General features: G+C 40.9%; 1 protein-coding gene across 1 annotated transcript in view; it reads left to right on the forward strand.

Annotated features, from left to right (window-relative positions):
- Ppn (Papilin) overlaps window positions 1-24,215 on the forward strand; it is a 408,909-nt gene that overhangs the window by 133,324 nt on the left and 251,370 nt on the right. Inside the window, exon 4 of the mRNA XM_068227548.1 lies at window positions 10,629-10,689. Within this exon, the coding sequence (XP_068083649.1) occupies window positions 10,629-10,689 (61 nt within the window). The remainder of the gene's footprint in view (window positions 1-10,628; window positions 10,690-24,215) is intronic.

Genomic DNA, 24,215 nt, shown 5'->3' on the forward strand with positions numbered 1-24,215 from the left:
TGCCGACAGTGGTATTCGAACCCACTATCTTCCGAATGCAAGCTCACAGCTGCGTGCCCTTGACCGCACGGCCAACTCGCCAGGTAGAATTGATATTTAAAGAATCTGAACTTCATAGAAGCGCGTAGGTATCGACTTGGCCTTCTATCCTGTTTAAGATTCTGTAAAGCAAACAAATAAATAAATAAATAAATAAATAAATAAATAAATAAATAAATAAATAAATAAATACAATTAATTACCCGAAGGCCTTGTGTTCAGTTCCCTATCGGATCAGGCATTTTTTTTACCTAGATCTGAAGGCAGGTTCGAGGTCTAATCAGCCTATGTGAGAACAGTTGAGGAGCTACCTGACGGTGAGATAGCGGCCCCGGTCTAGAAAGCCAATAATAACGACCGAGAGGATACGTCGAGCTGACCATGAGTCACTTCGTAATCTGTACGCCTTCAGACCGAGTAGCGATCACTTCGTAGGCCAAGTTTATCAAGGATGTGGCGCTATGGGGTTTGTTTGGTTTATTGAATTTTTAACGTATAGTGTGGTGACCTATACATAATAGAAGCTCATGTGGTCAACGTAACGATTTCGTTATCTGTAATTATTATTATTATTATTATTATTATTATTATTATTATTATTATTATTATTATTATTATTATTATTATTAGATGTAGTTAAACATTTTCATTGCTACCATTTCACTAAGACAGCCACTGCCGGAATCTCGATCACTGCAAAGAAGACTTTCAAGTTAAGATTCATCCACGTATCCGAATTCGAAATAAAACTGAAAATGAACTGCATTCGAAATATTTAAACTCATGTGAAACTAAAGCGAGTTTGCTAATATTCAGTTTTATAATTTATCATCAAATTACATCAAGATTGGATTAAATTCTCTCCTGTCTCGTCTATTTTATTTCTTATTCCATCACAGAAGACTAAGTAGCGGCATTAAGCAAAAGCTGAGAAAGATTATTTCTAATCCTTTGATCAGTAACGAACTCACAAACTTCAGATATTGGCTCCGGAGAATATTTCAATCCATTAAATGCTATCAACGTATACATCTTATTCTGTAATTTTGATTTATAATCGCTTGCCTAATTATCGTTAATAAATTCTATGTGATATTTTAGCTGTAAAATATCTCAGGTGATACTTAAGGATGAGGTGATAACATGTATGTTTCACGGTGTACTGATTTATAGGCAAGTCCCTGTAAGTACGGTAGTGACTCGTATCGTAATAAGTCCAATAAGTGTAGTTGGCAAGATCATGTTTTGCACGGTTTTTATGGCCAACAAATTAAATGTTATGAGCCTCTCTTGCTTTAGGCAAAACGTATTACATGCTTGACTAAGATTTCAATCGTTAAATATCTTTATGCATCGATTCTTCGAAGGAAGCTTTAATATAACCTAATTGTTTTAAGACCATGAACTGTTTTTGTTTTCTGTAACCGAGTACAAGCTGGGTGGAGTTGAACTGGGACACAAAATATGAAAGGGTGTAACGTTCCATCTATATCTGGATAAACTCCCTATCCTAGTGAAACATGGGCGGTAATCATTCAGTTAAGAACTGAATAAGAAGTTGTACCCCTTTTACTTTTATTAAGCTCCACGCTGATTTTTTTCGGCCGCACAGGACTGGAAATATGAGTCGGACCCAGCAAAATAGGATTTACTCCTAAAATGTAACAAAAAGTTTAATTTGAGGTTATGTCCATGCTTTTAGAGTTATATTCTATCTAATTTCTATTCTCATTGAGATGCTGGTCATAAAGGGACATCATTTATTAATTATTTTTGTCCATATTTATCAACATGTTTTCAATGTAGTCTCCACCCTTGGTTTATAACATGTTGGGTATTCAGCCCGAAGGCTGGTTTGATCCTCCACAGCTCCACCAAAAGCTATCATAGATAGTCCAGGCGTCACTGAAGAGGCATACTAGGGAAATGAGGAATGAGGTAGTTTCCCGTTGCTTTCCTCACCGAGCCAGAAGTTGCTATTGCGCATCAGTCTGCCAAGCTCACTGAATTGCATGCACCAACGGACCCTGTGAGCGATATTTTCAAACCATTCATAACAGGGACTGGCTGCATAAGGAATGGTATTGCTAGCATCGCTCATACCTCGGTCACTTTCATATTGTCAAAGCCAAGGATGAGACTGAGACAGGTCAATGAAAGTAACAAATTGCTCTAGCCCATACCACAAGACATAGTGCACTGTAAACACTACATCTCGTCAGCAACAGCACCTTGGTTTATAATGGAAGAAAGAATCTCTTTCAGTCCAAAATTCAGACACCCCAACATATCTCTTTCAGGTCAACATTCAAACATACCGATGTCTCTTTCAGACTAACATTCACACACTCCGATATGTCTCTTTAAGACCAATATTCAGTCCCCTCAATGTGCCCCTTTCAGAAAACATTCAGATACCCCAACATGGTTCTTTCAGACCAACATTCAGACACCCCGATATGGGTTCTTCAGATCAACATTCAGATACTCGAGTGTGTTTCCGTAAGGGCATTATTCAGACACTCCGAAATGCCTCTTTCAGACCAACATTAATACACTTGTCATGTCTTTTAGGCTAAAATTGGGACATGTCTCTTTCAGACCAACATTTAATCACTCCGACAATGTAATTTTCAGACCAACATTCAGTCACCAGATATGTCTTTAATACCAACACTCAGACGCTTCAGCATGTCATTTTAAGTCTAACATTCAGGACTTATCTCCTTCAGACTATCATTAAGACACTCCAACATGTCTCCTTCAGACCAACATTAATTTTATTATTATTTGCTTTACGTCGCACCGACACAAACAGGTCTTATGGCGATGATGGGATAGGCAAGGGCTAGGAGTGGGAAGAAAGCGGTCGTGGCCTTAATTAATTACAGCCCCAGCATTTGCCTGGTGTGAAAATTGGAAACCACGCAAAATCATCTTCAGGGCTGCCAGCAGTGGGGTTCGAACCCACTATCTCCCGAATACAAGCTCACAGCTGTGCGACCCTAACCGCATGGCCACTTTGCTCGGTACCAAAATGAAGACACTGCGACTTGTTTCTTTTATATTAACTTCCAGGCTTTCTGGCATGTGTACATACGATTATTAAAGGGGCGTTAAACCCACATAATGATTTCGGAGCACAAAATTTTAGTGTTTCTTTTTCCATTCGCGAGTGGATACTTTTAAGGCTTGCTTATCCGAGGTGTTGAAAAATTTAGAAGAGAGACTTCTACTTCTAAAGAGGTACATGGCCCTAGGCTTCACTCAGCCTAAAGCATCGGATCAGGGAGAGATGCTACAAAGGATATGGATAGCCGGAGCGTTAACACTCTACTCCTCCAGGGGTCTTCATGGTAACTTCTGGGGTTCTCTCCTTGTGAACGTGAATCGGCAATCACGGGTCCCATAACCGACTCAGAATTGTTTCCTGCTTCCTTGAGTCAGACTTCTTGTTTTGATCTTTATCGTCTGACTTTTTTTGGTCAACGATTGTTTTCTTCTGACCCTCGGGGAAATACGTTATGCGAAACCTAGGACATCTTTTTTCCTGTTCTTTATGGCCTTTCCTTTTCTTACGCTGATACCCTCATTTTCCATTTCCACCCTTAAAACGGCAATTACCGCCACTTCATAGAGATGATTTTGCTTTAGTCTTTGATGGATACTTTCATCGCTTCCAAATAATTTTTCCCGGAATAAACCTCCACCAACCGAAGTAGTGCTAATAGAGGGTGTTTTTGCTGGAATATGGTAAGGTAACCTTTCCTCCCACTTTTTACCTCGATTTTTTTCAGTGTCATGTCTTTTTTCATAACATTACTCTTAATCAAGCAGTGTATGGCACAAGAAATGGGTGAAACATTTCTGACCTCCAGATACATTTATTATGATTAATGGTTGACCTCAAGAGCAAACCCATAATCACAAAGTGCGTTTAAAAAATGAAAAAGCACAGAACACCTTCCCTTTCTTTTAAAACTGCTGCCTTAGAACATACATAGTTTATATCAAATTATACAATGATTTTTCATGAGAGATTTATGGGTCTAAGGTGGGGTGTATTATTTGTATACTACGACCCCAAATGTTAGTTAAGGTTACCCATTATAACGCCTGGTAGGCTGTTATTATAACAGCCATCTATTGCCGGACCAACCCACTTCTTAATGCATTATCTTAAGTAGAGTATCATACAACAACAGGTGGCTTGGATTTTTAAATATCTGATTACAGTGCTTCTGAACTTCTTGTCGGTTTTTATAATATCTGTAACGTTTCAGAATATATCTGATCACCATGACCATGTAATTTAACCAGCATAGAATTAGGAAGAATAATTATACTAATTTCCTAAGTAGATATTTTTGAAACCCTTAGGTAGTGTGAAGCATGCTCTTGGAATGTAAGTCTTATGCTGTTGTTGATTAGGAGTGCCTAGCCGAGGTGGTAAATGCATTCTCGGTTCACATAGAAGATGTAGGTTTTATTTCTCATCAGGAAGTCGAAGAATTTCCAAACTTCTGAAAAGGCACATAACCCTGAGGTTCACTCAAATATGTTTGTCTGTTAAGTCTTCAGCCAAGAGGCTGGTTGGATTTTCAAGACGCACCATTACAGGTTATGTGGTTGCAGGGGAACCGCGAAAGCCGAAGGCGATGTCATAATGAGGCGAACAACCTACATCATAAATAAAAGTGAGTACCAGTTTAATTCCAAGAGGCCAAGGTGGCCGGTCAAGCGCTAACAACTCTATCCCATTTACAAAGAAATTGTCTAGGATGGACCTGGAAAATTTCAGTGAAACATGGGCGAATGTTCAATTAAAATAACCTAAATTCAGTGATAAATATTTTTGCCGTAAAAGGAACGGTAATACTATAATTAATTAATGAAAAATAGTTGAGCGGCTTGGATCAGTTAGCTGATGATGACATAAAAACTACCTTGCCTATCCTTAGTTCTATTGTAAATTTAGGCCAACATAAAACACTTTATAGCGAAAATGACATTTTGACAATACGAATAGAATTTCACGCTCCACAAACCTATTTTACTCACATATACAGAACATGTAGCCTATATATCAAAATATTAGGTATGTAATTACTCTGTATCGTTTACGGTAGTTAAAATATCGACAGTATGAAATTAGTGTCATCTGGCTATGTACGAGGGCCGCAAATGAAGGAGTGGCAACGTAGTTCAGACACTCGGAGGAGACCGGGCATGCGCAAACAGGATATGAGAGCGTTCAGGTGGCGCTGTTGTCATCCAGTTGGGAATGTTGTTGCTGTGTGGTGTTGAAGTGAAGAGTGACAATTTCACCGCTCTAAAGCATGTTTTCCAAAGGTGATCAGCGTTCGTGGAGTAAAATTGAGGTTGCCCATGGCAAAAATGCTTCAGAATGTTATCTGGGATTACCTGAAGCCTGTGGCGAGAATGAGTACCATATATGACGGTCAAGGCTTTTCGCGCGGGTCGGAATGAGACGGCGGATTTGCACCGCACAGGTCGGCCATCCATTCCTCAAGATCAGACTGACATCGTGAGTGGTCTCGTTTCCGTAGACCATCCATGGACTGTTCGAGAATTATCCGTAGAGGTTGTTCTCAGTCATACATACTGACGAAATGCCTTAACATGAGAAAAATTGCATCCCGTTGGGTTCAACATCAACTCACCGACGTACAGAAATGTCACCGGTTCGCACTGGTTGGCATCCACCTGGACAGATACTGCTAAGAAGGAGACGCGTTTCTGCAGCGCATGTCGCCATCGATGAGACGTGGGCACGAGGCTGCGAGCCTCAATTAAAGCGTCAATCGAATGATTGTGCCATACAACTACGAGGCTGTTATTTTTACGTATGCTGTGCCTGAGGTTCAAACCGTCAACAGTAACTATTATTGCCGATTTCTGGAGCGACATCTGCGTTCGAGACGATCACCCTGTCGTGTTGCATGACAACGCACAAGGTCAAGCTCTTATTGCAACGGTGGCATTGAGAGGTCTTCGAATACCCTCCGTACTCACCAGACATGAGTCCTTGTGACTTAGACCTGTTTCCAAAGTTGAAGGAACCCCTCCGAGGCCGCCGATTTCCTGACGTGGCATCTGTACTCCACGCAGTAGGACGCTCCATCGCTGCCATCAACAGAGAACGCCTTGCCATCGGTCCCCAATGACTTCCCGTCATTTGACTACCTTGAAGGAATGTAATGCCGTTGTAGTTGTTACTTCATTAAAAATTACATTCTATCAATATTGCCGCTTTTTTATTTACAGCCCTCGTATAAAAGTGCATGCTACGAATATAACTTGTATTAGAATAAACGAGGAGACTGACAGATTGCCCTTCAGAATCACTCAGTTTGTCACTCTGTGGAAAGCCTGTGTCTTACTTCATCAACCAACCAAGTGTCCGCCTCGTGGGAGGCGGGGGGGGGATCGATTCCCGGTACTGGCACGAAATTCGAAAAGTGGTACTGGACTGGAACGGGGTCCACTCAGCTTCAGGAGGACAACTGAGTAGACGGGGTTCGGTCCCGCCTCAGCCATCCCACTTCTCCAGGCAAATGCAGGGTTGGTGCCTAACTTAAGACCACGGGTGCTTCTATCCTTCTTCTTGTCTATCCCTTCCAGTCTTCCCATCCCCACAAGGCCCCTGCTCAGTACAGCAGGCGAGGCCGCCTGAGCGAGGAACTAGTCATCCTTCCCAGTTGTATCCCCGGCCAAATACCTCACGCTCTAGCAAACAGCCCTTGTGGCGGTAGAAATGGGATCCCCCGCTAAGTCCAGCAAGAATAAAACATAGACTTGAAATAATTGATTATAAGATTTAACGCGGTAAATTGACTCTCTCGCCGTAACCATCAATGCACAGATTCAAAACCTTAATAAGTCCATAAGATAAAATATCACTCCCAAAATAATAACTTAAATGACCAAAATCCCTAGACAAAACATACCCTAAAAAGGTTATAAAATATATTAAAGATTGAACCACTCACCAATAATCAATAAAAAACATAGTGGGATTAAAAATATAATTATAAATTTAAACGTTAACATTGTAAAACTCTAAACCCTGGAATCGACCATCGCTTGAGGAACCCAGTTTCTCCTTTTAGGGACAAACGCGCGGTTGAAGTCACTCTTCCTTCGGATTTCAAACTCGTGTTAGTAACGCCTTACATTCATCCGTGAGCCTCGTTCAAAAATGTCTGAATTTCAGACTCAGGCACTTCTCCCATGGTCAGTCGATTTGACCAATTACACCGACAGACTCGACTTCAATACGCCTATCATTCCGTGTGGAGATTCACATTACGTATTGTTCACATTCATGAAGAATCGTTTCAATTTCCATTCGATGATCGAGTGCGCCACAGCTCTCGGAACCGAGCTAGAGGCTGTGCGGTTTGGGTTCCGTGGCTATCAGCTTGAATTCGGGAGAAAGTGCTTTCGAGCCCCACTGTCGGCAGCCGTAAAATGTTTTCCTGTTGTTTCCCATTTGGAAAATGTTGAGACTGTACCGTAATTAAGGCCACAGCCGCTTCCTTCCCACTCCTAGCTCTTTCCTATCCCATCGTCGCCCATCTGTCTATGTCGTTGCGACATAGAGCAAATTATAAAGAAAAAGAATTTCTCATATCATAGGCGTATCCTGAATAAGCCAGCTTAATGTTGTGTAAGCCAGTATATGAATAAACGAAGCATTTTATTTCGCCCGACCACATCATATTGAGCGAGGAAAGCAACGGGAAACTACCTCACTCCTCATTTTCTCAGTATACCTCTTCAGTGATGCCTAGGCCATCTATGACAGCTGATGGCATTGCTGTTGAGGATACCACCAGTGGAAGCGCTGACGGACTGAACATACATGCATTATATTGACCGATAGAGCCTAAAAGCGATATATTTCCCACAGAGAGAGAATTGAATTGAATTGAATTGAATTGAATTGAATTGAATTGAATTGAATTTATTGATGATTTACATGCCAGTGAGGCTGAAAAGCCTCTTTATGTAGCTTCTTCGTATAACGCAATACAGGTTTATGAACACTAACTACATTTTATAATATTAAAATATTAAATAAAACATTAAAGCCTTAAAAAATTAAAATACAGATAACAAATCCAATAAAATTAAAACATAAATTATATAAGTAAGAAAGTATATCATTAAACTTATTTATTATTTTAGACTACAATAATCTAAATAATATAGAGCTAAAACAGAAACAATTTTCTTAGAATTATACATATTTCTGACTGTTAGACACAAGAATACCTGATCTCAGCCCCTTGCGTACTCCTCCAGGAAGACAGATGTTAAGGACTGCTTTAGTTGGGTACAGTTAGTGTCATTTGCGAAACGATGAAGACTAAAGACGTTAAAGATACGTGATGCAGAGCAAACAAGGGATTTGTTAAATTTAGTGCTACGATAAAGGGGAGTTTGAAGGGTGTTTTTATTTAAACCTATTATCTCTGTTATGTACTGACTCCATAGGTTTAAGTGCATTATAAAGGTAGGATGGGGTCTTCAATTTGAGAATTTTGTCCGTAGCAACGGCTACTGAGATTTCCCGTCGTTCATGGAGTTTCAACCACTGCAGCTGTACGTAATAGGGTGTTATGTGTTCATCACGCCTGGCATTTGTCTCGTAATGAACACATGCGTTTTGTACCCTCTGTAATTTTATGTTCAAAGTTTCAGATAAGTCGTTGTATAGACTGACCCATAGTCAATTATGGGGAATATAAGACTTTGAACAAGTAGTTTTCGCATGACCGAGCTCGATAGCTGCAGTCGCTTAATTGCGGCCAGTATCCAGTATTCGGGAGATAGTAGGTTCGAACCCCACTGTCGGCAGCCCTGAAGATGGTTTTCCGTGGTTCCCCATTTTCACACCAGGCAAATGCTGGGGCTGTACCTTAATTAAGGCCACGGCCGCTTCCCATCGTCGCAATGAGACCTATCTGTGTCGGTGCGACGTAAAGCAACTAGCAAAAAAACGTTTTCGCATGACAGTTGGTGTACATGACAGGTTACGTTTCAAAATATGCATGGATGACACACCTTATCTGATCACATTTGACGTATGATCAGACCAGGATAGGGTTCTAGATTGTTAACGGTGTCACTATAATGCATATCTGTATCTAGAATTTTTATTGCTGGGAGGGATTTGAGATCAACAATTTTCAGGAGAGAGAGAGATTCTTATAATGCGTTTGCTAAATGTAATGCACAAGTTTTATTCTGATTCTGTCTGGCTGTCAAGTCATAATCCCGAAGGCTGGTTGGATCCTCAAATAGCGTCACTAAAGGTATGCGTTATAGGGAAACCGCAAAAACCGATCACAGTGCTTTAATGAGGCGTACAAGGCACGATGAGGAGTGAGGTAGTTTTTCATTACTTTCCTCACTGGGCCAGAAATTGCTATTGCATCATGGCCGGCCTTACGAGTAACACATCTGTAGCATTCACAACGTTAGTTGTGTTCTGAATATCATTACTTATCACCACCCATACCTCAGTAGTTTCATCCTCTGCGAGTGCGTGCGGTAGAGATCCTCTGCCTGTCGTAAGAGGAGACTAAAAAAGGCCCCAGGGGCTCATAACCTGGGAGAGTGGATTGGCGACCACGGGTCCTTTGAGTCCTGACATTGTTTCCACTTATGCCAGGTGCCTCACTTTCATCTATCCCATCCGACCTCCGTTGGTCGACTCTTGTTCTTTTTCCACCCCGACGGTACGAGGTTCACGAAGCCTATGGAATCTTTCATTTTCACGTCCTTCGTGGGCCTTGTCCTTTCTTTGGTCCACATCTTCATTTTTCAAAGTGTCGTCCGGACCTCGTCCACTTTTTATCTCTGATTAGTGTTAATAGAGGATGGTTGTCCAGTTATACTTCCTCTTAAAACAATAATCACCACCACCAGCTCTATAGTTTCCATACTGCCACAGCCATAAATGGACTGAAATCTCGGTGGGAGCTACATTTTACCCTGGCATGTGCCAAAGATACAAAACTAATGCACCCAACAAGAGCAATAGGTGCTATTCTAATTCTGGGAGGGATAATTCCTTGCACAGCGCGGAATGTTTGGTTTTCCTGACATTAAACTGGAAATCCTCTCTTTGGCGAGCACCATATTCCTGGCATACATACGCAGATTTATTCAAAGCGATGTCTAACTTACTATCCTCAATGTATGTATGTATGTATGTATGTATGTATGTATGTATGTATGTACTGTATATCACATAGGAATCACCCATTATTAATTTATTCAGAATAATAATGATGGCGGTGTTTTCAAAAGATTCGAATAAGTGATCGCCTACGCAGCGCATGCTGCATTATGTTCCATAAATTGCCTGCTCACATGCAAATATTAGTACACAATTTACTTGTAGTAACAATCACTATCATGATATAAGTGGCTTTCAGTAGCTAGGAGTGTCGAGAAGGCAAACTCTTGAGACTTTCTTTTAGTATACTCTTTGTAAGTTCTTGGCAGCTGAGAAAACATCTTGTCTGACCACTTGACGGATTTTATTTTTTCAGGAGCGATGGCAGCGAAGCCTGTACAGGTGGCAAGAAGAGGTACTTCTCCTGTAACATCCAAGTAAGTGGTCTACATATTGTTAGTAAGTTAATAGAGATGAGTCATGGTATATGGTCAGTAATTATTTATACAGTACATAGAGTTTAAAAATATGGTTTTATGAACTTGAATTAATATCTGTCTATGTTGCGACGGTGACGATTATTTTTTAGGATACGTACCACTTGGCAACCACCACTAATTTATACAGATCATAAGGGTAAAAGAAGAGATTCGATCCTTCGAATAATGAAGGTATCGGAAAACGAAGGTTAAATGCCACAAAGCGCATGAATATGAAAGACACTCCAGACTTTCTTTTAGCTATTGGTTTCACGTCTTACCAAATCAGAGAGGTTTCATGGTGACGATGTCGGACAGGGCCTGGACAAGGAATGCTGACAATGGAGTTCGAACCCACCATCTCCCAAATGCAAGCTAACAGCTAGTCGGTCCGAACCATGCAGCCAGCTCTAGGAGAGATGTAGGAGAGATTCTTCATTTACAAATAGTAGAAGAAATGAGTTGTAAGGATTTTGGTTTGTGACTTTATGAGGCTATTGGTAGCAATGGTGATGCTCATCTAATTTGTTATGTTCTAATTGTTGGTGGAAACGTAACAAAAATGTGGAAGATAGTCTTTTCTTTTGTGAGGAAATAAATTCAGGTGCGACAGGGAACGATTTGTTTGAAACTGTGGAAAATTTCATTACTGAAAATAAAATTGACTGGGCTCATTGTGTTGACGTACGAACTGATGGTGGGTCCACGCCGGGGCATTACAGTGGCCAACAACCACTTATCCGCGGCAAAGTTCCCGATGCTTACCTGCCAAGTATTCCGGTTTTTCCGTAAAATGTGCGGATTTTTAGTGTGTTTTACGGTTGTACGGACGAACAGCGTTATTGTACGGATTTTGAATATTCGCGCTTGGTTTCGCTTTCTGTGGTCAAATCGGATTTGTTTGACTTTCGATAGTAACTGGTAATACGAGATGCAGTGTTTGAAATTCGACAGGTAAATGTATCGATAATCACATTATCGATTATGACCGTGCTTTTGTCACCTGTTCGACCTCAACTGCTACTTCATTCACTGAGATGTTCCCAAACAAGTAGCAGGCTATGATTTGGAAGAAAAGAAATCCGTGGAAAAGTAGCAGGCTGTGAATGTATATATAACAACTTTAGTAACTTCGTCGTGCTTCGTAGCAGCTGTGAAAGGCTTTGTTTGTGTGTGGGTGTGAGTAACATTGGCGGTTGTTCTGAAACTCATGGAATTGTGTGACGAATTTGTAAGCGTTTTAGTATCTTTAGTGGTGTTCGTAATGTGTTAAACTAAGAAAGGATATTATCAGTAGAATGCGGATTTTTATGCATTAATAGGTTAGAATGCAAACTTACTGAAGCAAGTAGCAAGTATAGTCTACCTTCACAATATATATGCTACGGGGTTGCATAAACATTAGGGGTACGGCCCATCAGAATCCCCATAATTTATGTTACTCTTGCTACATTATGGAAGAGCGGGTGGCCGACACTTCCTACTTACCAAATTAGTTTGCAATCTAACCTATTACTGTATAAAAATCCGGGCTTTAATTATCAGTCTTTTAGGGAGGCACATTCTGCTTAATCTCCTTGTTTTATATGATCACAGAAAGTGATCCCAGTGTTAAGCGGAAACAGATGAGCGCTCATCAAGATGTAACTTTGTGTAAGTAAATTTCTGGGGTGATCATAACATACATTTGACTTATATTAGTATTGTTTATAATCTCCTCCCTTGCCGTCGTTTTCTATGATGTCTCAAGACTTTGCGACGCATGCGCTTGTTAAAAAAATTTCGCCCTACGATCTTCCGGATTTTTCTTTTGAAAGTTGGCAGGTATGCTGATGCTATTTCGATCCATTGTATTATCCATAGAGAAGCACTGCTATAGTGCATTTCGGTGTAGATCTGAATCGAGTCCCGCAAACTGTCACAAATGTGGTGAATTTTCTTTGAATTCATTTTCAGAAAGCTAGATTGTTAGTGAAATTTGACACGATATAGGTGTTGAACACACATCTCTCTTATTTTATAGCAGAACTCATTGACTTTCCAGAGGAATCACGTATTTTTCAACTTAGGCGAGAACTATGTTCTTACCTAGAAGAAGAAAATCAGATCATTGCTAAGTGCTTTCTAGACACTGACTTTCTGTTTGCATACTTATGTGAAATGAAATGAAATGAAATGGCGTATGGCTTTTATTGCCGGGATGTGTCCGAGGACTTCGGCTTGCCAGATGCAGGTCTTTTGATTTGACACCCGTAGGTGACCTGCGCGTCGTGATGAGGATGAAATAATGATGAAGACGACACATATACCCACTCCCCGTGCCAGGGGAATTAACCAACTATGGTTAAAATTACCAATCCTGCCGGAAATCGAACCCCAGACCTCTGTGACCAAAGGCCAGCACGCTAACGATTTAGCCATGCAGCCGGATTTACTCATGTGACATTTTTGAGAAGTTAAATTGATTGAATAATTCTCTGCAAGGAAGTGCAACATTTGATTCACCTTATTGACAAAGTTTCGGACATCAAAAAGGAATCTCCTTTTTTTTTCTTCTTTTTTTTCGGAAGAGAAAAATAAACGATGGAGTAAAAATTGACTCTTTTCCATGTTTTTAGCATTTTATACAATACAATGAGATAGACATTACTGCAGACATTATTTCTGTAACTGAAGAACAATTATGTGAACTCTGTTGATTTTGAAAATACTTTCCTGAAAACTGTGATTCTTTTCAGCGGATTCAAAATCCTTCCAGTAATGATGCTTCTTCTGACTTAAGTACTGCAGAAGAGGAAGAATCGATGGAATATCATACGATTCTTCACTAAAAGTGAAGTTCACATCCATAACATTGTCAAATGTTTTGTGTTAAGTAATACAGGAGTCCCAAGCTTGAGTAAGAGAGCGCTGAACATATTCATTCCTTTTGCAGCCTCCTATCTTTGCGAAAGTGAGTTTTCGGCAGTGTTGAAAATCACAGTGTGAAAGAAGAAACAAGCTCAAGTGTTTCATTTGTAACTGTATTCACTAATTATTTAATTTACTTTTAATTTAGAAGTTTATATTTTTGTATGCAGACTGAATCATGGGTTCAGTATGTAAGTGCGTTATTCAGACATAGTCTGCGTCTACACTGTATCAACATTCAAAAATGATAAAAACAATTAAACTGAAACTACATTATGGTACGTGCTGTTTTCATGTTTTAAATATCCCGAAGTAAGGGATTTTCGAAATGCACTATGTGTTGCTTTCCTTGCATCATAAGTGTCATTTTCCACAAATTGCCAATTATTAAAATACCTTTATAATTACATTTTGAGAAGCCTGTTCAAAAATCTCTTGTAACAATATCTCTAGAATTTACAAGGTACGCTGCAGGGGAGCCGTGGGAACAGTATAGTTGGCGAGGGGAGCCATAGACTCCAAAAAGGTTGAAAACCACTCGTCTAAAGAATTCAAATTTTAAAAAAATATACCCACCATCCGCGAGCGTTTTTTGAGATGTATAGTAATTGAAGAGAGGTTAAACTAATTATTTATTAATAATACAATAGTCACCACCGTCACCTTGAACTCTTACTTCATCGGGTCGATCTTACGAGAGGCTTTGTACGAGGAGAGGCACGGCCCACAGTATGTAAGAGTTCCCCGTAGATCAACACTAGCGAATACTGCATCGACATAATCAGTAAAACTAATCTGATTTCCTACATCCAACCAATATGACCATGACTCGACTCCCAACCAGTACGTGTGAGATTCTTAAAAGGAAGGTTCACGTCATTGCGAATTGGATTCCACGTAAAACTGGAGGTTCCTTGGCTGTGATCACGATATAAATAGTCACGTAAAACTATGAGCTGCCTGCTTTGCTGCTTAACTACGGATGTTAATCAAGAGTTTAAGAAGAAGAAGAAGAAGAAGAAGAAGAAGAAGAAGAAAAGACCTAAAGGACGTAAGAAATTCAGGCCAGAATCTTCTTCAAGAAAAAATTTAGGATTTCAGGGAGAATCCAGAGAGGCATCCTTCTAAACCCCGCTACATCTCAACGGAGGAGCGACAGAAGAGAAATCTGAGACTAAAGAACCTTTGGCTACAATGTAAAGAAAAAGGTTAAGCCTCCGAAAGAAAAATGACAGGCAGCTTGTGTGGCCGTAGCCCATAGCTGGCTGTATCGATTATTATTATTATTATTATTATTATTATTATTATTATTATTATTATTATTATTATTATTAAATGGCGTATGGCTTTTAGCGCCTGGAGTGTCCGAGGATAAGTTCGGCTCGCCAGACGCAGGTCTTTTGATCTGACACCCGATGGCGACCTGCGCGTCGTGATGAGGATGGAATGATGATGACGACACATACACCCAGCCCCCGTGCCAGCGAAATTAACCAATTAAGCTTAAAATTCCCGACCCTATCGGGAATCGAACCCGGGACCCCTGTGGCCAAAGGCCAGCACGCTAACCACTTAGCCATGGAGCCGGACATTATTATTATTATTATTATTATTATTATTATTATTATTATTATTATTATTATTATTATTATTATTATTATTATAAAAATAAAATTAGAGAAGAAAAGAAGATTAGGAAGAGAATAAGGAGAATAAGAATAAGAATGGTCTATGACCTCAGCTACAGTGTGCAGACATTTCAGCCTGACACCATCTAGGTTGCCTGCTTGCCAATTTCGACCTTACCGAGTAAGTTGGCCGTGCGGTTAGGGTCGCGCAACTGTGAGCTTGAATTCGGGAGTTAGTGAGTTCGAACCCCACTCTCGGCAGCCCTGAAGATGGCTTTCCGTGGTTTCCCAGTTCCACGCCAGGCAAATGCTGGGGCTGTACTTTAAGGCCACGGCCGCTTCCCACTCCTAGCCCTTTCCTATCCCATCGACACCATAAGACATATGTGTCGATGCAACGTAAAGCAAAATTGTAAACAATTTTGACGTTCCGTTTTACTCTACCAGACTGCAGAGAAACGGATCTCTGTTGGGGGATTTATGGCTGAGTTTTAATTAATTTTGTCGGGTAAATGCCAAATGTGTAGAGCACTGTTTATCTGAGTCCAAGTTGGCGAGTTCGAATTCCGATTCAGTCCTTTGGTTTCTGAAAGTGCGCAAATACAGCAGCTCGTGTCGGTAAATTCACGTAAAAGAACTCATGTAGAGCAAAGCTTTGGCACCTCAGCGTGTCTAAAAATTGTAAGCGTGGTTAGTATGTTATCATTGTACGACATGGAGTGGATTTTTTCCACCCTTAAAAAATCCGACTACATCTGCCGGGTTTGAACCCGTAATATTGAGATTCCGTGGTCAGAACTCCAATGGTTCACAGAGGGAGCTAGGAGGTTGTTAATTCAAAAGAGAGCTGTGTTGTTACTGTTGATTGGTAATTCCCAAACTTCTGCTATTCCGTTAGGCGCAGAAAGCCAGTAAACAGATTAGTCTACCTCTAGCAACGTTAAGCAGAGTTGTCTGTCAATTTTTAGTATCGTCTTAACACATCTTAACTTGCGCCGCGTGCAACTGCTCTAATAACAGCTTACGGAGCGGGCGAGAGAGAAAGATCTGCCTCTTTTTATGAGTTTTGGGTTTCATTACGTTTGATTTACAAGCAGGCAACACTTGGTAAAACGGTAGAGCGGGAGAGGGGGAGGGCGCAGCGTGTTCCTTTTGTTAGATAGCTTTAAGAGTTGTCATGACTCTAATTTCGCTGATGAAAATTGAGGACAACTGAGGTTAAATGTCGTCAGTTTGGAATGCGATGCATTTAAAAAGTATAATTCTACTATCTCTAAATAACACATCTTTAATGGCTAGTATGTCAACTTGCATTTCTAAAATTCACATCAAGACTTCACTCGACTTTGAGAGTGAGGATTTTGTTGTTCTGTTCGCCTTGCCATGAATCTGCTACGCTGGCGCAGCAGGGGGAGAAGTGATACTCCCACGTGGCGCGTCCTAGGTGTCGGATATGGGGGGTCCTAACCGGCTTGCCGGCGGACTTGAGAGAAATAAAATACCTCTCGCAGACCAAACACACTACCCCCTACGGGTGGGTGACGCATATACCCGCGGTATCCCCTGCCTGTCGTAAGAGGCGACCAAGGGATGATCAAATAAGAACTATGAGACTACTTGTAATAAGTAGGCTACCATCTCGCAGGGAACATCATGGGTCGCATTTACTTGCGCCTTGTACCACTGTGTTAGGTACGCACTAGGTTTGTGATTAGTAGCGACAGTTTGTGAATCAGGATGAGGGTCTTACAGTACCTGTGATTCGTACCCCTATATGAGTGACACCATGGTTCTGCCTTGCCTATGCTTGGTTCCCACTATGTGAGGAATACCACGGGAAAGTTCAGGTCCCTGTGGTTAGTCCACTTATGTGAGGAACGCCATAGGTTTGCGTTGCCTTTATAGGTTTGCGTTGCCTGTAAATAGCGCCGCAATGCGCGAAACACCATAGGTCTGTGTTACATGTGCGCATTATACTACTTGTGAATAGTACCATCATGTGTGGAATACCGCGAGTCTACGCTACGTTTGATTAGTACCGTGAAATGACAAATAGCATGGTTCTACTTTCCTAGCAATAAATACCATTATGAGAGGCCGATGACCTGGATTTTGGACCTCTTTCGACTACAAGGATAATGAATTCAGCATCGTGCTATAGAAGCACTCCCTTGGTCAGTAATACTATTGTTTTGTGCCAGCTTCTGTGCATGTGAGGCACTGTGAGTCGGTTCCACTGATCGTTTTAAATTCTCATCCATCCATCCATCCATCCATCCACCCATCCATCCATCCATCCATCCATCCATCCATCCATCCATCCATCCATCCATCGTCCTCACGCTTTGAATTCTGGTCAGTCGAGGATTTTGGATTTTTAATTTTTCATAACATTTCGTACCATTAGGGGCCGATGACCTCGATGTTAGGTCCCTTTTAAACAACAAGAATCCTCATCATGTTCGCCTTGACCATAGTAGTTTTCAAATGGGAAGCTGTTTTGGTAACGGCTAATGGCATTTAAATAGAAATGCAGATTGCCTAATTGCTTTATTCGTTCGCCCACTTATTCACGTTCGGAGAACGTCTGCCATGACTCTCTATTCTACCTTTACTTCGAGGACGAGGTGGAGAATGAGATAAATCTCGCCCCCGCCACTTCCCAAATAGCTCTTGTCTTAGGAGTGTAGAGTGGAGACATTTTGTCCCTAGTTGAGCCTAGTATTTTCAGTGTCACACACAGAATATATCCACGAAACCCCTGCCTCTGTAATAAGTGACAATGCCATTGGTTTTACGTTCCACCAATCGCCGAGGTGCCGCAAGCTTGTCCCGTAGAGTTCATTTACCTACCGGTAAATCTACCGACACGAGGCCTTCAAATACCACCGGATCGAACCTCCCACCCTGGGCTCAGAAAGCCAACGCTGTAACCGTCTGAGCCACTTCGATACACCACTAATAGTACGATGCACTATTGTGCAATGTGTATTAGCATTGTCCCCAATTGCGATGTTGAAAGCACCAGTTTCGTGCGTGAAAGAGGGCCTTCTCGATTGGTAGAAAATTCTAACCTGCCATTTATTTGATCTAACACCCACTGCATTATTTCTTTAAACAAACTAAATCTGTCTTAAAACTTTCTGTGCCGGGCTGAGTGGCTCAGACGGTCAAGGCGCTGGCCTTCTAACCCCAACTTGGCAGGTTCGATTCTGGCTCAGTCCGGTGGTATTTGAAGGTGCTCAAATAGGACAGTCCCATGTCGGTAGATTTACTGGCACGTTAAAGAACTCCTGCGGGACTAAATTACGGCACCTCGGCGTCTCCGAAGATCTTAAAAAGTAGTTAGTGGGACGTAAAGCAAATAACATTATTATTATTATTATTATTATTATTATTATTATTATTATTATTATTATTATTATTATTATTATTATTATTATTATTACCTTCCCCTTCTTTTGCCATATCTTAATTCTTCGAAAGGATCGACGTCTTCGTTTTCTCTCCTGATTAGAAAGGAGTGGATGCTTGCCTAGTTGTACAGTACTTCCACTCAAAACAACAATCACCACCAATATAACTGCGGTACTTTTTCATATTCTATATATAACTTATATTACATTCATGGTTTGATTACTTTTTTTTCTTTTGACAAGATCCTAATGATCCTAAAGGGGCGCTGTATTCACTGTGTAATTTTAAAACTCTTTCAGTAACATGTAATTGAGAGAGAAGATAAGAATGTTGCCAATCGAGACTGTAATATCCCGAAAATGACTGTTTTAATGGAAGTAATTTCACTTGAAGAAGAATGGAGTGACCTTTAGCCAGTCCAGTAATTTTGATTTATTAAACTAACGCCCTCCGCAACATTCATTGCAGTTTTATGCAGTCGGCACTCAAAGCGGTTCCAATTGGCTACACCAGGCTGTCATTAATGCTCCACCACACATGACAGTTAACGCTTTTTTTTAAATGTTCATTTGTTCACTTTTAGTGGCTCAAGCCTTATACTCAATAATTTAAACGTATGGCAGTAATGAGATTCTACTTCAGCTGTGAGGCTGGAAAACTCCCTAGAACTGAGCACATTGCGAGGATATACGACGGATACAGTGACAACTGTCCTAGGGCCGATTAGTTTTCAAGAACCGATTTAAAACCCTATAAAGGATATATATATTTTGTTCCTATGTTTAAAGACCGCTTCTCTTTCTGGCCATCGATCAGGCATTTTCTTGATCTGATCTCTTTTAATTTAAAAGACCATTTCCTGGGGTAAATTTACTGTATTGTATACCGTTTGTACTGCCTGCTGTCATTTCTTGATGGATACGGCACTTTTGCATCCATCTCTTGGTACAGGCCAGAGTAAAGTGTAGCTTCCACTGAAGTCCTAGTAAACATCCATGGCTGTGACAATATGGAAGTTGCTGGGGTATGGGTAGTGCTGAGTAATGACATTCAGTGCATCTGAGTGTAATGAAAGGTGCTGCTCATAGGGTCAGTTGTGCTGCAATAGCACTTTCTGGCCCAGTGAGAAAAGCAATGGCAAACTACCTCACTCCTCATCTTGCCTAGTACGCCTCATTTTGGTGCTGCCATTGGCTTTTGGGGTTTCCTTATAACCGCATGACCTTTGGTGGTGCTATTTGAGGATCCAACCAGCCTCTGGGCTGATGACCTAACAGACAGACAAATATCGTTTGTGTCTAAAGTTGAAATGACTTCTGTCCGTATTTATGTATTCGCTTTATTAATAAAAAAACTAAGGAACTTAATTACTACAGCAGGTTTTCTTTCTCCAATCGCTGTAGAAAAATCTGATGGCCTCCCTATCGGCGATGATGATTAGCAGCTCACCCGTTAGTTTCGCTAGAACACAGAAATGTGTTTGTTTGTTTTTTCCCCTAGGAAAACTATTAGAGATGGAAAGAAAATTCATATAACCTTTTATGTAGGAATTCGAATTCAACGATCAAGTTCCGTACACATCCGCCTCTGTGGTGTAGTGGTTAGTGTCATTAGGTCCGGATTCGATTTCCGGCTCTGCCACGAAATTTGATAAGTGGTACGAGGACTGGAACGGGGTCCACTCAGCCGCCGGAGGTCAAATAACTAAAGGGATTTCGATTCCCGCCTCAGCCATACTATCCTCGGAAGTGGTTTCCCGTGGTTTCCCACTTCTTCTCCATGCAAATGCCGCGATGGTATCTAACTTAAGGCCACGGCCGCTTCCTTCCATCTTTCTTGCCTATCCTTCCTATCCTTCCTAACCTTCCCATCTCCCACAAGATCCCTATTCAGCATAGCAGGTGAGGCAGTCTGGGAAAGGTACTGGTCCTCCACTCCAGTTGTATCCCCGACCAAATGTCTCACACTCCAGGACGCTTCCCTTGAGGCGATAAAGGCGGGGTGCCCGGTAAACGGATAAATAAATAAATAAATAAATAAATAAATAAATAAATAAATAAATAAATAAATAAATAAATAAATAAATAAATAAATGCCGTACACTTAGCAGGCTCTGTTTGTAATAGAACTAACAGTTTAGGCAGTTTTAAGGGTCCGAGGCGCATATTTTCTCTCGTTGCATGGTGGAACTAGATATTGGAGCCTGTCCTGAGCACGTTACGAGATATTCATGTACTGAGTTTCATTGAAATCGGATAAGCAGTTTAAGAATTACGGCGGAACAAACAGACAGAAAAGGAAACCAACCTGCCGGGCTGAGTGGCTCAGATGGTTCAGACGCTGGCCTTCTGATCCCAACTTGGCAGGTTCCAACCTGGCTCAGTCCGGTTGTATTTGAAGGTCCTCAAATACGCCACCCTCGTGTCGGTATATTTACTGGCACGCAAAAGAAATCTTGCGGGACAAAATTCCGGCACATCAGCGTCTCCAAAAACCGAAAAAGTAGTTAGTGGGACGTAATGCCAATAGCATTATTATTATTTAACAGTTTTATTATATAGCCTGTGTTTAAATATAAACCGCGTACAGTGCAGTTGAGTTGCATGCACACACACATTAGGACAAGATTTTATGCATCTGTTAATAAATATGGTTGTCGAGAATATTCACGGTCACGACAAGGGATCGACGGACTTGTCAAGTGTTTGGTTCCAAGCGGCCAGTCTGCTTTGAGAGTGCGTAGCGAACACACGCGTTGACCGATTTATATGACATAATTATTTTGAGCAGAATATAGTGAACTATACAGGATTATTCAGCTAAGTTGTCCACCTCAAATATCTTCTGATCCGTTAAAGATATGGACATTCTGATTTCAAATTCTTAAATTTTATTAAGGGGCTCATAAAACATTGTCCAACTGGTCTCCATCATGTGTCAAACTACTTAGGAACCGGTAGCTACTTTGTTCTTTTAATTGGAAATTACTATTTTCGCCCAATTAAACGACCTAGAATCGAGCTGTAAGTTCAGTAATGTGCTTATTTTGCAAATCCGACGAGTACTTTTGGAGATACTAAAGGATTTCATATGTGAAGGCATTAGACAGAAAGCATTGCGCCACTCGCTCTGATGTACAGGGCTTGCTGTGTGACTCACGCCTTGTTGATAAACATACTGTATATCTCTCAACCACTTTTTGAGCGCCTGTGCATTTCCCTGCGCGATGGAAGTTGTTGAAAAGGGAGAGAATGAAACAATGAAACCTGAACCATATTGTCTAAACAGTTGTGTACGCTAACATACCACTCGACCACTGCCTGTTGTAAGTACATGTTGGCTGTAAAGAGGACCAAAGACCGCAACAATAAGGTTCTCCGTTAATTTTTGCATCCACTTTTTCCAATGACCATGTCATTCATTGGATTTTGAGGTTTTTGATTTCATTTCATGTAGCCTACTCTGTACTCATGAGAAGGACAATGAAACAATGAAGCACTCGTCCCTTCCCGACTCAGTGTCTCTGAAATACACAGCCTTGTTTTATTTTATTTTATCATATACCTGAACTTTTATTCTAACGACGAGAATGCGGTCTACATGATATAAATGTTGTGCATGTTGCCTATAGCACACAAATTGCCATGGGGTTGGCGACTCGAATTTTTTTTTTTTTTTTTTTTTTTTTTGCTATGGGCTTTATGTCGCACCGACACAGATAGGTCTTATGGCGACGATGGGATAGGAAAGGCCTAGGAGTTGGAAGGAAGCGGCCGTGGCCTTAATTAAGGTACAGCCCCAGCATTTGCCTAGTATGAAAATGGGAAACCACGGAAAACCATCTTCAGGGCTGCCGATAGTGGGATTCGAACCTACTATCTCCCGGATGCAAGCTCACAGCCGCGCGCCTCTACGCGCACGGCCAACTCAACTCGAGCTTCCACAGTCGGTTAGTTCAAGATTCTAATCGACAACTCTGACGAGAAGCTCGTAGCCTCCACCGTCGTCGACTTCTCTCCATTCACATGTCAAACATTTTAAACAATTGTGGCAATGTCCCGAGACAACCTACCCGACACTTTTCTTTCCTAGCGATTTAACGTCACAGAAAACTATGCAGGGTGTCAGAGACGATGGGATGGGAAAGTAATGGCCTTGGGCTTAATTAAGATGCAGCCTCTAAACATATCCTGATGTGAAACCGGCAAACTACGGAAAACTACCTTCAGGGCTGCCAAAGGTGGATTTCGGACTTAGAATATCTGATTACAAGCTTAAATGTACTTGAATTGTATCCGATAACTAACGTTCCTAGTGTGAGATCATCACTGGCTCCTCACCAAGGCGGACGTGGTTCGAATTCCATTCAGTGAAAATGTAATATTTGAACTTAAAGGCCACGTCCCATGGTTCATAATTCCCGTAAGACTAGACGTATCAGAATTTAGATAATATCAAGTCATGTGAAGCTACAAGTTTGCATTTATTTTAAGCCTGTAAAACTGATTATGCGTCATGCATCATTCAGTGTCTCCTTACTCATATTTCCACCTTCCTGCAACACCGATTACCTCAGTAGTTCGCAAATGCTAAAACATCATATAACAATCGAATAATAATAAAATGAATTAGTAAAATATTATCGAAACATACTTAAATATTATTGACAAGGAGAACGTCTTCACAGTAACATTGGCAACACTGGTGAATGCCAGACACTAATCAACACTTGCAGTTTAATGATATGGTTCTCTGCCTTCTAGGGTCTGTCCCTTGCTAGAAAGATCGGAATCTCGATATAAATAACACCTGTGACATAAATAAAAAGAACAAAAAATCTCTATACAGAAGAGTGTAATAACACCTTGTCAAAGAAGTGCAGTTTCAAGCGTGAAGCGAGTACGGAAATTGAATCTGAAAAGGTATTCTTCAACACATTTAACAAGCCTACAATTTTAAGAGAATATTTCACATTCGTAATCTCCCTCACTTACAGCAGACATGTGCTCATATGCTATGATCATACGGAAGAGAATAGGAATAGCTGTGGAGCATATAATGACTGAACCAGAGGCGTAAAGAATATGAAGCTGGCCCACCTGCAGGAAACAAAATTGGGCCTTCTCAAAGAAATGGTATAAAACATATCAATAACACGTACATGTAACTAAAGCAGATACTTTAATGCAATCTATATCTATTTAATGTACAAGGTGTATCAGAACTATACCGACAAAAAATCAGGGATTCTCTTCGTGTTATGTTAAGAAGGATGGTGCAATCGGATTGACGGAGAAAATGTTTCTTTTCGAGAAAATTAGGTCAGCTTGTTATTTCCGGGTGCGCAATTCAAATCGACAAACTCGCCGTATTTGCTATGCCAGAGCACAAGGGGGAGGGGAATTGGGGTGTATGATGGGGGCAGAGATAACGATCTGCACTCCTCGTTCGACTCGCACAGGATTGTCCTTTACTCTTCCAGGCAATATCCAGAGTTCATTTATTAAACAGCCGTAACTGCAACTCGTA

The sequence above is a fragment of the Anabrus simplex genome, chromosome 1 (genome assembly GCF_040414725.1).
Source record: "Anabrus simplex isolate iqAnaSimp1 chromosome 1, ASM4041472v1, whole genome shotgun sequence".
Classification (NCBI taxonomy): domain Eukaryota; kingdom Metazoa; phylum Arthropoda; class Insecta; order Orthoptera; family Tettigoniidae; genus Anabrus; species Anabrus simplex.